This window comes from Aegilops tauschii, chromosome 2, assembly GCF_002575655.3.
Source record: "Aegilops tauschii subsp. strangulata cultivar AL8/78 chromosome 2, Aet v6.0, whole genome shotgun sequence".
NCBI lineage: Eukaryota > Viridiplantae > Streptophyta > Magnoliopsida > Poales > Poaceae > Aegilops > Aegilops tauschii.
Genome location: NC_053036.3, coordinates 433,426,149 through 433,443,682, shown reverse-complemented (window position 1 = coordinate 433,443,682; position 17,534 = coordinate 433,426,149). Strand labels below are relative to the sequence as shown.

Here is a 17,534-nt window from a genome sequence, read left to right as displayed (position 1 = left end):
GAGCAAGCAGATACCCACCCATGGCAAGCCGAGGCTGCATCTGGGGATGCAAGCGAGCGTCCCGCATAGTCCCGCATAAATAGAGGATTAGTTTAAATTGAACTAAATCTGAGAGGGGTATTTATAACTAACCGAAACCTATTTTGCCTACGAAGCGGGGCGGATCGGCTCCGCACCCCTACTGCACGTCTGCACCCCCCTACTGCACCCCAGCGACACAACCCAAAGCTCCCAGCTCCCAAGCCTAGGGAAACACGTCCAACAGGGGCGTTGCTTGCTTGTTCCGGTGGGCAAAACATTTTGGACAGGCCCCGGTGGGCAGGGTCCGCGTCTTCTCACCCCTCGCCTATTTAAGGCCGCGCTCCCACCTCACTTGCCAAGAAGTTGCCCCGCCCCCTCCTCGCCCCCCTCCCCTCGGATGCCCGTGCGCTCTGCTCTCGCTCCACACTCCGCTCCCGGTCCCTCCCGTCTCAGCGCAGCCGCGGCGGCCGGCCATGGCAGAGTAAGTGAGCCTCTGTTTCTACTCTCTGACCCGGTCTCTCGGTCTCTCTCCTACTTTTCTGCTGCTCGGGATCCTTTTTGTTTTATTTTCTCACGTTGTCTGGTGGTGTTATCTGCTTCTGGGGCCTGGGGTTCGGTTTGATCCGGAGGGGGAGGGGCGTCACGATTGATCAATGAGCGATGGATTCCGGTAGGTGGTTTTTGGAGAAGATCGGATGGCGATGACGTTTATCCGGACTTTGAGCGCGTGGCAGAGGAGATGTCGGTCTGACGGGGCGATGAGTGTGAGATCGTCGGGGAGCAAGACGGATGAGGAGCCTTCCCCCCGAAGGAAGCAGAGGAGTTCTCGAAAAAAAAATTGGAGGGTGGCCGGCGTGAATCCGGCCCGGCTTTACTCTTTGTTGCACCTAGGGCTGCAAACGAGTCGAGCTCGAGCGAGTTGGAGTTGGCTCAGCTCAACTCATATGAAAATTCGAGCGAGCTCAAACTAAGTGAAGCTCGTGATCGAGCTGTAGAACATGACTTGTGCTCAGTTTGTAACGATCTCGAGCTAGTTTCGAGCTAAATGAGATGGTAAAAATTATAAATCTCTAGATGAAAAACAAAAAAATTAAGGTGAATATGCTGGGAACATTTGCCAAAAATATAAGATATTTAACACATAGTCGACCACGTGACATAATTAGGCATAAATCTTTTCTGCACTTAATTAAGTTTCCATGTTCGTTGGTAAACAAAATGGGAAAAAAATTATGGACAACATATATGGTAATAAATTATCTTATTTTCATTTAATATATGTAGGGCTGCAAGAAAAGCTCGAGGCTCGTGAGCCGCTTGAGATCGACTCGTTTTTTGACTCGACTCGAGATTGACTCGAAAAGAAACAAGCTGAGTTTGAACACTTTATGTAGCTTGACCGAGAAACGAGCCGATCTTGAGCTAATGTTGGCTCGCTCGATTTTAGCTCGATAGCTCGACAGAATATCATTATGTTAAATAATTATGTTAAATGATCATGCCATATATTAAATGAAAATAAGATAATTTATTACCATATATGTTGTCCATAATTTTTTTCCATTTTGTTTACCAACGAACATAGAAACTTAATTAAGTGCAGAGAAGATTTAGTCCTAATTATGTCACGTGGTCGACTATGTGTTAAATATCTTATATTTTTGGCAAAGGTTCCCAGCATATTCACCTTAATTTTTTTGTTTTTCATCCACAGATTTATAATTTTTACCATCTCATTTAGCTCGAAACTAGCTCGAGATCGACTCGAGATCGTTACAAACTGAGCACGAGTCATATTCTACAGCTTGATCATGAGCTTCACTTAGTTTGAGCTCGCTCGAATTTTCATATGAGTTGAGCTGAGCCAACTCCAACTCGCTCGAACTCGGCTCGTTTGCAGCCCTAAATATATGGCATGATCATTTAACATAATGATATTTTGTCGAGCTATCGAGCTAAAATCGAGCGAGCCAACATTAGCTCAAGGTCGGCTCGTTTCTCGGTCAAGCTACATAAAGTGTTCAAACTCAACTTGTTTCTTTTCGAGTCGATCTCGAGTCGAGTCAAAAAAGAGTCAATCTCGAGCGGCGCACGAGCCTCGAGCTTTTCTTGCAGCCCTAGTTGCAGCGGCAGTGCAGGGGTTTCGTGGTCGGCTGAGATGCCGGTGGAGCCGTCTCCGGTCTCCACTAAGCAGAGAAGGGTAGTGCCTCCGGCCTCCGCGCCGTCGTCGTGAATCCGGCCCGGTTCTGCTCGTTGCTGCAGCGGCGGTGGTGCAGGGGGTTCACGATCGATCTGCTTGAGTTGGGAGTGTTCTGTTAAGCGGAGACTGATCTGCTCGCGCGCAGCTGTCTGTCACAAAGCAGAGTAAAGAAGTGTTCTGTTCTGTTTCGTTCCGCTCTGTTTTGTTTCGTGGAGACTGCTCTGATCTCGTGGTCACAGAGCAGAGTAGAGATCGCGGATTTGTGCTGTTGGGTCGCCGAGTTGCATCACACCTCGTTTGACACTCTTTCAGTTTAGCCTCCAGGTTTCCGTTTGTGTGCAGTGACACACAAATGACAGCTGCAGGTTTTCAGAACAGAGCACCTGTTCTTATATTCCAGTGCTTCTCGCTGGAAACTGTTGGTGGCATTCTGCGAACCTGATCATGACTCCACATGTCCTTTACATCATTGGCTTTGGTTGTTAAGATCAATGGACATGCTCTGCAATCTGCATTAGTCTCCTATTTCTTCTGAAACAGAGTCCAGTGATTTATATCTGTCTTTGGCTTAATACGTTGAAAGTAGCAATGCAAGGCAAAAGATCTGGAACTAATCATTTACTGCCTCTGTTCACTTTTATAAGACGTTTTAGACATCCAGACACTGTCCAAAACAGTACAAAACAAGCAGTCTGAAACGTCTTATAAAAACAAATGAAGGGAGTATCTATCAAACTTACTGAGAATTGGTACATAATTAATTATCTTCACTCCTACGATTTTCCGGAGTTAGTGAACAGTGACTATTTTTAATAGCCTATGACTGAGATAGAATACATATAGATATCTCTGTCTGTGAAAAAATTGCTTCACATAATTCCATTTAGCTTAGCTGCTACATTTGTGAATCTAAAAAAGGTAGATAGCTTTTTGCTGAGACAAGTGGGATCTCTATCATGTATAATTAATTGAATTTCTTATCTGTGAGGCATCGAAAGATGATTCTAAAATAAGTTTATCTCACAGATTCTTCAGGCCATTGATCGTTACTGCCAAGACAATTGCTACGATGGTAATTCGTCCGTCGCTTTGCCAGATTGAGGAATTGGTTGCATGGATCGAGTGCCCAAATTGCAAATACCGCATTGATAATACTGATGTAAGTACCATTCACTCTTTGCATTTATTACTTCTATGCTCGGTTCTCTAGTAGTTTTCCCCAAATTAAAATCTGGTACGTCTTGTACTCCCTCTGTTCCTGATTGCATCTCATGTTTTCAAAATTTGTTCCAAATATATGTCAATTCGAGTGATAACTCTGCACACACCATCACAGCAAGAATACGCGACCCTCTGTTCGTGAATAGTGGCATCGTGGTCTTTTCTTTGTGCCTTGGTTGAAGATGTAAAACGTTATGATTTCTGGCCATCTTGAGGTTGCACTTCATGCTTTGTATTGCAGGTTCTATCACAGTGGCCAGGACTCCCTGCTGGTGTTAAGTTCGATCCAACTGATCTCGAACTGCTTGAACATTTAGAAGGAAAGGTCAGCAGGGCAGCGTCCCATGTACTAATAGATGATTTTATTCCAACCATAGAGGAGGCTGAAGGAATCTGCTATACACATCCGGAAAATCTCCCTGGTACATGATTCTTATTTTGGATTTTTTATCAGGGCCTTCTGAATTAAATAGCTAGCTCATACTATGTAGAGTAAGTCCTGGCTAGCTAATTCATTCATATACCCCTGTAGGTATCAAGAATGACGGGAGCACCTGTCACTTCTTCCACAAAGTATCCAATGCATACGTTGTTGGCAAGCGTAAGCGTCGCAAGATTAGCAACAGTGACCACACTGTTTGTGATGAGAATCTCAGATGGCACAAGACTGGAAAATCGAGATCTATCTTAGATAATAACGGTGACATAAAAGGGTGGAAGAAAATATTGGTTCTTTACATAGGTTACCGGAAAGGAGGTGGCAAGACAGAAAAAACTAATTGGAGAATGCATCAGTACCACCTTGGGGTAGATCAAGATGAGAAGCAGGAGGAGCTTGTTGTTTCCAAAGTCTTTTATCAGGTGCAGTCAATGAATGCTGGGCAGTCTCTAGTGTGCGGTGTTAATGAAGAATTCGATTCATTTGCTGGGGAAAACGATCCTACAACCTCAATGCCATACCCTCTGCAGACTCGTTGCCCAAACGGTAGTCCATCCGGAACCGAGCAGAATCAGGTACATGTCCATTGACCTATGTCAAAGATTTTGTCTATTATGGATCATATAAAGCTTCAGTGTTCGATATACAGTTCATGAAATAAATCGTATGTACATCCAGTGAACTCTGTTTTTAGGATTCCTTCTCAGAGTATTGGATTAATAGTACTGATCTGTTTTCGATATACAGTCCCTGAAACAAGGCCTTGCAATAGTAGAACCCCACTGTTGCAATTCTTTCTCAGCTGTATACTGCACAAAAATTTATAAGATGCTCCTACTACAGAGCAGAATTTCCTCTGCTTGCAAGAGTGCATTCAACAGTCTCACAAATATACCATAAGCTTTTAAGTCCTCTATGTAAAGATTCACATTATGCATTTTTCTTCCTAAATGAGCACCTGTGCATACACTCAGCAGTCAGCATTTAGCAGAGTACAATGTCGCCTTGTAAATTTGTACAACTCCTGCATCTCACTGTCATTCATGTTACCGCTGCGATTGTGACAGGAGGGAGAGTCCCGCGTGTCTACAGTTCGGGAAGCTGGGGAATGGCTCGCGGGAAGCTCGTCGCATGCCGTGGAGGACGCAGCGGTGTCTGGCCTGGATGAACACCTGTCACACGGCGGAGCCCCGGACGCCACCTACCCTGACCCTGAGGGGCAGCCTCTGCCTCTTGACGCCGAGGCGCTCCAGGAGTTCCCCGACCTCGGAACGCCTCAGGATATCTCCCTTCCGACTGTAAGTGCACCGAGGGCTCATTTCTTTTCCCGGTGCAAATATATTTCTCATGGCTCATCTCCTTGTCTCGTGTGTGTTTACGGCAGGACATGCAGCTCGAGTCGCAGGATAGCATGGAGATGTGGCTGGCCAGCGTGTTAACAGAGGATGAGGAGGGGTTTGAAGCAGCAGAGCAACGAGAAGAGGCCGGTTTTTCTCCGTGATGTAGTAGTACGTTGTATCGCTGTGCATGAGTGATGGATCTCCGAGAAAATTTTGTATATGATCCTGGAGCTTGCCAACTGAAGTTAGCTCGGCTGTGTTTAATGTTTGTAGTAGTAAGTAGCAGACATTTGTTTTCAAAAATGTAAATGTGGAAGCACCGCTCCCAATTTCATAGCCATGAAAGTCGGAATGATATACAACAGTCAGTCCTTAAAAAATGCGCTCGTTCCTGAATACCAGACCAAATATGCCTGCCAAAAACAAAGAGAGAATACCAGACCAAATAGTGCTTGTTCCTGAATACCAGACTCGGGGGGTAACTAGGTTTTCCCTCCGCCGCCACCCCATCCCGTGCCCTCCCTCGCTGCCGCCGCCGGTGGCCACCGGCCCGCGGCAGCGGTGAGGCCTCCCCCCGCGTCCTTCTCTTCCAGCTCTGCTTCCTCCCCTCCGGTGGCCCCCTTTCCGTGCGCGAATCGACCGCGACTGCAGCTCTGTGCTTCAACTTCTTCGCGAGCACGTGGCTCGTTGCTGCTTTGATAGCCGTCCATCGTCCATCCAACGCTCGCCATTCCACCATAACACTTCGCGTGTTACATAGGATCGGATGGTTGGGAGGACTCAAAGCGTCGTTGTTTACTTTTTGGCAAAAGAGCAACTGTGCCCAACTGCCATGTTTTACTTTTTTTTTTTCATTTCGATTTTTCCTTTCAAGTATATAAAGCCAAGGATCGAGAGACCTCTAGGATATTTTGCTTGTATTGGGGTAAATCCTTGCCGCCAGTGTTCTTGGTTGACACTTAGGTGTATGCGAACTCCTCCAAAATTCCTTGCAATACAAGCAAAATATCCTAGAGGTCTGTCGATCCTTGGCTCTAGTTTCGCTAAGTTTTGTTATTGAGTGAGTGCTAGTCTGAATTTGGGTTTGACAAGCGGTAACCGGAGCTTCTTTTTTTTTAAAGGAAGAAAAAACCTCGGCCTTTGCATCAATCGATGCATGCAGCCATATTATTAAAAAAGTGTAATAAAGTCTTAGGGTCCCAAAAGGCCCATAATCTTAGTGCAAAACGAAAGAAAACATTAAAAAGATGCCACATCCGGTGATACATAGCAGGCTATGATGCCTATACACCTAGCCTATGATTAACTCGTCATCCAAATCGGCTGAAGATAGCCCGTCCTACCGTCTCCCAGCGGTTGCACCCAATAACCAAAAGCTCTCTATAGTCCGCATGAATGAGTAATGACCACATACAGATCGACGTTGTAGCTCTGTAGATAATCTGCAAAAAATTTGTGAAGTTTGTCCCATTAAAAATCAAATCATTTCTAGTATTCCATTTCGCCCAAAATAATGCACATGGCTATCCGAATATGTTTCTCTATATGTATGTCCACTCCATTGAGCCACGTCCCAAATAACGTGTTTATGCTTGTTGGGGTATAGATGTTAAAAGCTAAAAGTATTGAGCGCCATAATAATTTTGCAAGTGGACACTCGAGAAAGAGGTTTTTAATCGTTTCATTGAGATCACAAAACAACATCTGGAATTACCAATTCAACTTCTTTTCAGCAAGTTATCTTTGGTCAATATGACTCCTATGTGAACGAACCACATGACGATTTTAATTCAGAGCGGAACTTTAATCTTCCATGTGCAATGACCTAGACAATGACCCGGAATCAATTAGATCCAGATACATAGATTTCACTAAGAAGGTTCCGTTCGCAACTAACTTCCACTGAATCGTATCCTCATGGTCCGATAGTTGAACTTCCGTCAACCTGCGGACTAGGTGCAACCACTCGTCCTAACGTTCCTCCACTAGGGATCTCCTAAATTGGATATTAAGCGGTACTGAATTTAATAATGTGGTGACATAATCTTCCTCACGTTGCTGTTGGGGAACGCAGTAATTTCAAAAAAAATCCTACTCACACGCAAGATCCATCTAGGTGATGCATAGCAACGAGAAGGGAGATTGTTGTCCACGTACCCTCGTAGACCGAAAGAGGAAGCGTTATGACAACGCGGTTGATGTAGTCGTACGTCTTCATGATCCGACCGATCCTAGTACCGAAAGTACGGCACCTCCGCGATCTGCACACGTTCGGCTCGGTGACGTCCCACGAACTCTTGATCCAGTTGAGTGTCGAGGGAGAGCTTCGTCAGCACGACGGCGTGATGACGGTGATGATGAAGTTACCGACGCAGGGCTTCGCCTAAGCACTACAACGATATGACCGAGGTGGAAATCTGTGGAGGGGGGCACCGCACACGGCTAAGCAATCAACTTGTGTGTCTACAGGGTGCCCCCTTCCCCCGTATATAAAGGAGTGGAGGAGGGGAGGGGCCAACCCTCTCTTTGGCGAGCCCTAGGGGAGTCCTACTCCCACCGGGAGTAGGATTCCCCCCTTCCCTAGTTGGAGTAGGAGAGGAAGGTAGGAGGAGAGAGGGAGGAAGGAAAGGGGGGCCGGCCCCCTTCCCAATTCGGATTGGGCTTGAGGGGGGGCGCCCCCTCCTAGGCCGCCTCCTCCTCTCTCCCACTAAGGCCCAATAAGGCCCATATACTCCCCGGGGGGTTCCGGTAACCCCCCGGTACTTCGGTAAATGCCCGAACTCACCCGAAACCATTCCGATGTCCAAACATAGCCATCCAATATATCGATCTTTATGTCTCGACCATTTCGAGACTCCTCGTCATGTCCATGATCAAATCCGGGACTCCGAACAACCTTCGATACATCAAAACACATAAACTCATAATACCGATCGTTACCGAACGTTAAGCGTGTGGACCCTACGAGTTTGAGAACTATGTAGACATGACCGAGACTCATCTTCGGTCAATAACCAATAGGGGAACCTGGATGCTCATATTGGTTCCTACATATTCTATGAAGATCTTTATCGGTCAAACAGCATAACAACATACGTTGTTCCCTTTGTCATAGGTATGTTACTTGCCCGAGATTCGATCGTTGGTATCTCAATACCTAGTTCAATCTCGTTACCGGCAAGTCTCTTTACTCATTCCGTAATGCATCATCCCGCAACTAACTCATTAGTCACATTGCTTGCAAGGCTTATAGTGATGTGCATTACCGAGAGGGCCCAGAGATACCTCTCCGATATTCGGAGTGACAAATCCTAATCTCGATCTATGCCAACTCAACAAACACCATCAGAGACACCTGTAGAGCATCTTTATACTCACCCAGTTACGTTGTGACGTTTGATAGCACACTAAGGGTTCCTCCGGTATTCGGGAGTTGCATAATCTCATAGTCATAGGAACATGTATAAGTCATGAAGAAAGCAATGGCAATAAACTAAACGATCAAGTGCTAAGCCAACGGAATGGGTCAAGTCAATCACATCATTCTCTAATGATGTGATCCCGTCAATCAAATGACAACTCATTTCTATGGCTAGGAAACTTAACCATCTTTGATTCAACGAGCTAGTCAAGTAGAGGCATACTAGTGACACTCTATTTGTCTATGTATTCACACATGTACTAAGTTTCCGGTTAGTACAATTCTAGCATGAATAATAAAGATTTATCATGATATAAGGAAATATAGATAACAACTTTATTATTGCCTCTAGGGAATATTTCCTTCAGTTGCACAATACTATATAAGGATGGGTATTGCAGAGCCAGAGGCATCTCCCCTAGCCATGTATCCTCCTAGAATCTAGCAGTGGTAGTTTACCTACGATGAACTTCACCATTGAAAGAAGGTGACCTTAGTCTTCATTAATGTTGGGAATCGTTGCATGGAAAACAAAAAAAATTCTACGCACACGCAATGATCTATCCATGGAGGTGCATAGCAACGACGGGGAGAGTGTGTAACATCCCAAATTTTCAATTTGGATGTTATACATAGGTCAGCATATGCATATCATATTTTATTTGCATTTTGGTTTGATCCTAGAAATCTTAAGCAACTAAAGGACCCACGGAGAGAGTTGGGGATTTCATTTATTTTCATATTTGAATTTTCTCAAATTTGAAAAGAGGATCATTTTGGTTTTAATAATTTTTATTTATAAAATATTTCCAAAATAAAAATAAAAGAGAGGACATAAAATCACTTCTCCAAAATAAAAGAAATATTGGAGGAAAAATATTAAAATCAATTAAATAATTTTATTTGGAGTTATTGCTATTTTATTTGAATTAGAAAAATATGCATTTTTCAAAATTGCATTTTTAGGCCAGAAAAATGTTCACTATGTTCTAAATATTTTATTTAGACGGTGAAAATTGTTTTTGGCATTTTTTTAGATTTTATTATTTAGGATTTTCTTCGGCGGAATTCATTTTTTTAAATAGGAACGCACTAGGCCGGAGGCCCAGCCGGCCCGCTCGCCGCCGACTTCCCCCCCATGCCCGCGACGGACTCCGGCGGGAGTCCGATCCCGAGCCGCCCCGCGTCGCCCCTCCCCCAAGCCAGCGCCGCCCCACCTATAAATCCCGCCGCCGCCGCCCCTTTCCACCCGTCCTGAGCCCCGCCCGCAGCCGCCACGCCGCCGCTGCTGCCGCACGCCGCCACCGCCGCTGCTGCACGCCGCCACCGCCGCGCCGCCGCACCTCACCGCCGCCTCGCTGCCGCGCCGCCGCCGCGGAGCCCCGCCGCCCAACGCCGCCCCGCCTCGCCGGATCCCGACGCCGCCGCTGCTGGTTTTCGCCCGCGAACCGGTAAAACCGCAAAAGCCGCCACCGTTTTTTTAAAACCCTAGATCAATTTTCTCGTTTTTCTTCGGTTAGATCTATTCTGCGAACGTTCACTCGTTAGTTCGTTTTAACGAACGGATTCGTTCGTTTGTCCCAGTTAGCGGACGTTCATCCGATAGATTTTTCTTTTTCTGTTTTATTTTTCGGCCAGGGACCATCCGCGATTATTTTTATCGCAGATTAGCCCATAGTCTTCAAACCCTCGCAACTTTTTAACCGTTCGTCCAAATCCAGTAATACCAACGCCAAAATCTTCGTCTCGAACTCCCCTTTCCAGTTAATCAACTTGAACATGATTTTGACAATTTAAAATTTGGTTTCAAGCAGATTTGAATTCGAATTTCTTTTGTTCGTAGTTTGAGTTTCGTAGCTCCGATTTGGTTGATTCTTTTTGCAAATCGAAGCTCTTCAGTTGAACTTTAAGATTTGATCTTTCTCATCCGAGTTTTACCCTTGCATCTATGCTATTGTTTGTTTGCGATAGAATTCCCGGAGTGCGAAGCGTGCTACTACGTGTCTCTAGGGTTTGCAGATCATCAGCAAGGCAAGTAACACTTTGATCATACCCCTTTATTACCCAGTTTTTATGCATTAGATTCAATCCACAAACATTGCATGAGTAGGATTTGTTTAACATGTGGGTTTGGGAAGTAGATGATGAGGTAGAACCTATTGCCCTTTTATATCAAACCCTTGGGAGTTACTTCTACGTTATGCTTATACCGCTATGCTATGCTAGTAGACGTGGTTTGGGTTTGAGTGTATCCATGAAAGATGTGAGACTGTTAATTAATGGTTAACTTGAGATGGCTACTTAAATACACATCTGGGTGGATTGGTTGTGGGCACCTGGAGAATCCAGTGTTGTCCTAGGATATCCCGGAGTACCAGTGTGATCATCCTACGGTTCGCCACCCAGGCTCAAAGGGATCATAAGATTATTCATGCTAGAAACTTCCGTGTGCAGCCACAAGCCATTATGGGCTCTGGCATAGTTGAGTATGTTGCGTGACCTCTTTCAGTGGTAGGCTAGCAGATGTAGGGGAAAGTAGGTGTAACTGTGTCACACCCAATATGCGATACTATCCTAAAGAGACTCGAAGGTCCACCAAGGATAGAACCGCATATTGAAACGCTTTTGCAAGGTGGATATCATTACATCAACATTACATAATAGATGGGGATACATACAAAAGGCACAAACGCCCCAAGAATACACCAATACATCATACATAAGATCAACATCCAACTACGGATGAAACACAAACAGAAACTCAAACGACATCCACCCTGCTAGCCCAGGCTGCCGACCTGGAACCTATCCCCTGATCGAAGAAGAAGCAGAAGAAGAAGTTCAAAACAAGTAACATCGCTCTCGCATCATGATCATCGCAAAACCTGTACCTGCAACTGGTGTTGTAGTAATCTGTGAGCCACGAGCACTCAGCAATCCCATTACCATGGGTATCAGGACTAGCAAAGCTTAAAGGGTAAGGAAGGGGTAAAGTGGTGAGGTTGCAGCAGCGACTAAGCATATATGGTGGCTAACATATGCAAATAAGAGCGAGAAGAGAAGCAACGGAACGGTCGTGAAGCTAGCAATGATCAAGAAGTGATCCTGAACTCCTACTTACATCAAACATAACCCATAAACCGTGTTCACTTCCCGGACTCCGCCGAGAAGAGACCATCACGGCTACACACGCGGTTGATGCGTTTTATTTAAGTCAAGTGTCAAGTTCTCTACAACCGGACATTAACAAATTCCCATCTGCCACATAACCGCGGGCACGACTCTCGAAATTTTATACCCTGCAGGGGTGTCCCAACTTAGCCCATTATAAGCTCTCACGGTCAACGAAGGATATTCCTTCTCCCGGGAAGACCCGATCAGTCTCGGAATCCCGGTTTACAAGACATTTCGACAATGGTAAAACAAGACCAGCAAAGCCGCCCGATGTGCCGACAATCCCGATAGGAGCTGCACATATCTCGTTCTCAGGGCAACACCAGATGAGACTAGCTACGAGTAAAATTAGACTTCGAGTTTCCCCGAGGTGGCCCCGCAGGCAGCTCGGTTCGGACCAACACTTAGAGAAGCACTGGCCCGGGGGGGTTAAAATAAAGATGACCCTCGGGATGCGTGACTCCCAAGGGAAAAAGGCTAGGTGAGGCAAATGTGAAACCAAGGTTGGGCCTTGCAGGAAGAGTTTTATTCAAAGCGAACTGTCAAGGGGGTCCCATAAATCACCCAACCGCGTAAGGGACGCAAAATCAAGGAACATAACACCGGTATGACGGAAACTAGGGCGGCAAGAGTGGAACAAAACACCAGGCATAAGGCCGAGCCTTCCATCCTTTACCAAGTATATAGATGCATTAATTAAATAAGAGATATTGTGATATCCCAACATAAACATAATCCAACATGGAGCAATCTTCATCTTCACCTGCAACTAGCAACGCTATAAGAGGGGCTGAGCAAAGCGGTAACATAGCCAAACAACAGTTTGCTAGGAAGGGTGAAAAAGGTTAGAGGTTCATGGCATTTTGGGAGGCTTGAGGAGCAAGTGATAGGTAGCGCAGCATAGCGATAGAATGAAGCAACTAGCATAGCAATGATAGTAACGAGATCCAAGGTGACGGCCATCTTGCCTGATATCCCACTAGGAAGAAGAACGAATCCATGAAGAAGATGAAGCCACGAAGACGAACCAAGCGTAGACGAACGAATCTTCACGATCGCAACGAAACGGGAACTATCGAGAAGAAGCACACAACATGGTAAACACACCACACATGAACAAGGCATGATGCTCAACCAAGCCGGATGCATGACAAAGCTACATGAAGCTACTCATGGCAAGAGATGATGCATACAAGAGCAACACATCAAAGCAGGTTTAAATGAGGCCGGAAACAACATATAACAAATCCGGTAAGTCCTCATATGCAAATTTAGAATTTGGTCCAGATCTGAATAAACCTTATGTTCAAGTAGTTAAACAGCAAATTAAAATGCATCAAGATGATCTACACGAAATTCTAGTCAAGTTACATATAAAGTTCATTAGATTCGGAGCTACGGCCTAGAAGATATAAGCAAAACAAGTTAAACATAGCATTGATGCAAAATGCATTCAAACCTCAATCAAACACCTCAAAACAAGGATGCAACAAGGGAATATGAAACTACATGCAAAACTAGGCAAGTTTCATATAGAGCATGCTCAAAACGGAGCAACGGTGCAACACATACACTCCAAACAAGATATAACAACAATCTGTCCAAAACAGCAACTAGGCATATCAAAACAATATGCTACAGCACCCCAACATGAAAACAAAAGGCATGGACGTGATGTACAGGTAAAGCATGACAAAACATGAACACTGAGCTATCTCCAGAAATCACTAGAACATGCTCAAAAGGACATGGCAAGATTGCAAATAATAACAGATTCACAGACTTAGCGGAATTCCAGGACATGGCAGAAATAACATCAGGTTGCAAAGTTTAGAGCTATCAAACAGCATGCTACAGGAACAGATCATAGCAAAAAAAGACATGGAATGAATCGACTAATTGCATAGAACAAAAGTCCCTTACTGATCACCATAGAGCATTACATGACATGACAAGGTGACCAACAGTAAGATTACATAATTACGAAGCTAAACATGGTAAGAGCATATCCATAGGGTGCATGTATCACTAGCAAAACACATGGAAAAACTGATCTTCATGTTAACAGGCTGACAGCAACATTATTTAGCAACTTTGGAGCATGACTACAACAAGCTACAACAGGCTATAAATGCAACCAAGGGCATGGATGGATAGAGCATAACATGTATAACAAAACATCCTTAATGAATATCTCCAGATTAAGCACATAATGACTTGTACAAGCAGGTTAACATGGCATCACAATGTTACAGCTACAGACTTAGCAGAAATGACCAAGTCACAGAAATCAGCAACATCATGGAGGCTACTTGGCATGTTTGTGCTAGTCACCACATACATAAAAAAATATAAGATAAGCACCTCTGTAAAGACGGCATGATGTAGTTCAAAACACATGTAGACTTCAGGCTCATAGGATGTACACACAAAATGCAACAAAAATAACAAATCAGCAAGTTCTGATAACAGACAGCAGTTAACATCATATAGCACTCTTGCAACGATGATTAGGGCATCAAGATGATCTCAAACAAGCATGGACAATGGAACAAAATGAAGAGCATCTCACAATGAACATTTTGATATATCATATGCATGAATCAGAGCAGTATGCAAATAGATATGACAGGTCAAATTAACACACATGAGATGAAAAGTTTTGGGGAAGAAAACGGGGTCAACCTCAGATCTAGCGCTTTTGCACGGATTTCGAGGCGAGGCGGATCTCGCCGGAGAGCACGCCGGAGAGGAGGGAGACGGCGGATCCGGCCGCAGGGGAGCGCCGACGAGGGGCGACGACCTCCAGGGGGGTGCGGACGGCGACCGGAGATGGGGCGGCGGAGCTCCGGCGAGCTCCAAGGCGGCAGGGACCTGCGGGGGAGAGAGAGAGTGAGGCAGGGCGAGGAGAGAGAGGGAGAGAGGTGGCGCAGTGGCGGGTCTCATCTGCGGCGGCGGGGACGAGGAGGCGCGGGACGCCGGAGGGGCGCGGCGGCGAGGTCCGGCGACCCGGGCGGCGGAGAGGGACTCGGGCGCCTGCGGGGCAGGGAGCGAGAGGCGGGCGCGGGCGGCGGCGCGCGCTCGGACCCAGATGGGCTTGGGCGGGCCCCACTCGGGCCTAGGCGGGCCGGCGGCGGATGGGGCGCTGGAGGGAGAGGCGCGGGACAGGTGGCGCGAGGGGGTTTGCTGGAGGCGTCTGGCGGCGCGGCAAGTGGCGGCGGGGGATCCGCCGACGCGGAAAACGAGGCAGAGGTGGCGTCGGCTGAGAGGTGGGAGGAGGCTAGGGGTAGGTAGGAGGCCAAAAATGGCAGGGGAGGTGTCTATATATAGAAATGGGGCTAGCGTTAGGGGGTCTTGGAGCGTTTCGGAGCCTCCGATTGCGATCCGACGGACCCGATCGAGAGGGGGGGGGGTTAGGCAGGCTGTGTAGAGGGGGTGTGGGCTGAGAAGAGAGGAGAGAAGTGAGGCCCGGCGGCAATTTCCGGAGACCGAAAACGTCCGACGTTTGACCGGCAACGATGCCGCTATATGTTTAACGGTTGGGCTATCAAACGGACTCCGAATGCGACGAAATTTGATAGGCGGTCTACCTACGCTATAACAAGACCGCTCGGCAAGTTTCACCCCATTCCAAGAACATTTTTATGCCACTTATAAAATAATATTTCGAAGGTGCCGCGGGCGCGTGTGAGTGTGTCTGGGCTCAGAACGGACAGCGGAGAGAACCGGGAGGACCCGAACGGATGCAAGTTTTGAAAAACATGCAGATGAAATGCAGATGATGACATGGCAAGATGCAACATGCAAGCAAATGACATGGCAGTAACGACGAATAACTGGAAGACACCTGGCGCATCGAATCCGGGGCGTTACAAACTGTCTACCCAGAGTAAAGAGTAAATGCTTCTAAAAGACTGTGTCTCGGTCATCCGTTTCTCAAACACCATGTAGTGCGAGAAATCCAACGGAGGAGATCGAGTCTTGTGGGGAAAAGTGCGCAAACCTCTGCAGAGTGTATAAACTAATCATGGTTAGCCGTGTCCCCGGTTATGGACATCTTGAGTATCTAGTTCTTGAATTATCATGTTGATCTCATCACTCTAAATTAATTTGTTGGGTTATTAATACTGTTTAATTGGGATTGAGTTGGAGGAACCTTCTCAATGTTTCAACTACCATGATAGTTAAACAAAATATATTCCTTTGTTGTAGGGGAAAATTGGCTTTTCGCAAAAACATGATAACCGTAGAGCCTCCACCAGCCGTATATGCATGTAGTGTTAGCACTTATCAGTTCATTGCTCTACTGTGTTATTTTGCCAGCATATTCCATGTGCTGACCCATTCCGGGCTGCAACATATCATGTTGCAGACTTTTCAGACGAAGAGTAAGGCGCTATAGGTCGTTGTCGTGCACTCAGCTATGCCGTTGGAGTTGATGGACTCATTTACCTTCGATGCTTCCGCAGTTATCTTATTTAGATAGCCTTAAGCCATATTATTGTAATAAGTTCTCTTTTAAGACATTTGATGTAATAAGTGTGTGATTGCACTCTGTTATAAATCCTTCAAGTACTGTGTGTGTCAGCATTACCGATCCAGGGATGACACTTATGCACAGAGATTTGACCGTTTGAGGTCGGATCGCTACAAGATGGTATCAGAGCACACGCTGATTGTAGGACACGACCACTAAGATAAGCCATAGGTCACTCTTCTCTACTCATTTCTGACTCCTCTCCATTTTCTACTCTATATATGGTGGACCCAAGGAACAAGTTTGCTCAACCGGATGAAGACACACCTTTTGGACGACACTTGAAGGAAGTCACTAGGTACCTGAACATCGGAATACCAAGCTTCACTGGGACATACACCGCCACTTTACCAGAAGAGGAGCGTTGGATGATTCGAGTTCAAGTTCCAGGAAGGACATTCACGCTAGTTACTAAGCCCATAGAGTTTTCCTTTGATGCACCAACCTGGAGTCTAGTAAAGAGCATGGCAGCCCACATCGCCATGGGACGCATCGGCGAAGTTTATCACAAGGATCTTAAGGACACCATTTACCAGATATGTAGGCGCCAAGATGAGAAATGGGAGATGATCAGCGCCCGGAGGGATAGTTCCATTGCAGCTTTCATCCAGGAGTTAAACCAGCACATTCGCCGCCAGGAGAACCAAATGTGCGCAAGCATGATAGATCTGAAGAAGGTGATGACCAGGAACATGGAGCTTAAAGAGGAACTCAAGTCTACACGCGACGGATATGAGGAGGAAATCGCAAACTAGTAGAAAAGAATGACTACCTGACGAGGAAGCTAGGAGTATTCATGGGAGACCCCGCGCCAGGAGGAGATGACGACCATCCCGGGGACTACATCATCATCGATGACACCGACTCCGACCCTGACAGTAGTGATGATGATTACGAAGACGAAGCTGGAGCGGATATCATGGAGTCTTTCACCGATCAAAATTTCTAGATGACCACCACATCAGTAGTAGTATTGCCCCATGTATATAGTAGTAGTCCGAGTATTTTGTAACGGTAGTTAGATCGTTTGTATGCCCTTGTTTGAATTGAGTGGTGTGATATGAATGTGCTTGTCTCAAGTGCATATGGGTAGTGTTTTCTCACTAGACCTCACTCTATTCTAATATCTCCCCTCTAAAACCCATCAGATGCCTCCGAGACGTGACCCCGGATTTGTCTTC

The 17,534-nt window shown here is 46.0% G+C and overlaps 1 protein-coding gene across 1 annotated transcript; it reads left to right on the top strand.

The window, feature by feature from the left end:
* The first annotated feature begins 405 nt into the window (after window positions 1-405).
* On the top strand, window positions 406-5,444 carry LOC109773332 (SUPPRESSOR OF GAMMA RESPONSE 1). The gene is made up of 6 exons (XM_020332029.4): window positions 406-502; window positions 3,248-3,380; window positions 3,684-3,864; window positions 3,975-4,456; window positions 4,949-5,179; window positions 5,266-5,444. The coding sequence occupies exons 1-6, from the start codon at window positions 495-497 to the stop codon at window positions 5,380-5,382; spliced, it is 1,152 nt and encodes a 383-aa protein (XP_020187618.1). The 5' UTR covers window positions 406-494; the 3' UTR covers window positions 5,383-5,444.
* The last annotated feature ends 12,090 nt before the right edge of the window (window positions 5,445-17,534 follow it).

What these genes read in the sequence shown, in the direction of transcription:
- LOC109773332 (XM_020332029.4), top strand. An exon ending in ACATCCGGAAAATCTCCCTG is followed by an intron (nt 3,865 to 3,974) that starts GTACATGATTCT and finishes ATACCCCTGTAG; the next exon opens with GTATCAAGAATGACGGGAGC. An exon ending in CCGGAACCGAGCAGAATCAG is followed by an intron (nt 4,457 to 4,948) that starts GTACATGTCCAT and finishes CGATTGTGACAG; the next exon opens with GAGGGAGAGTCCCGCGTGTC.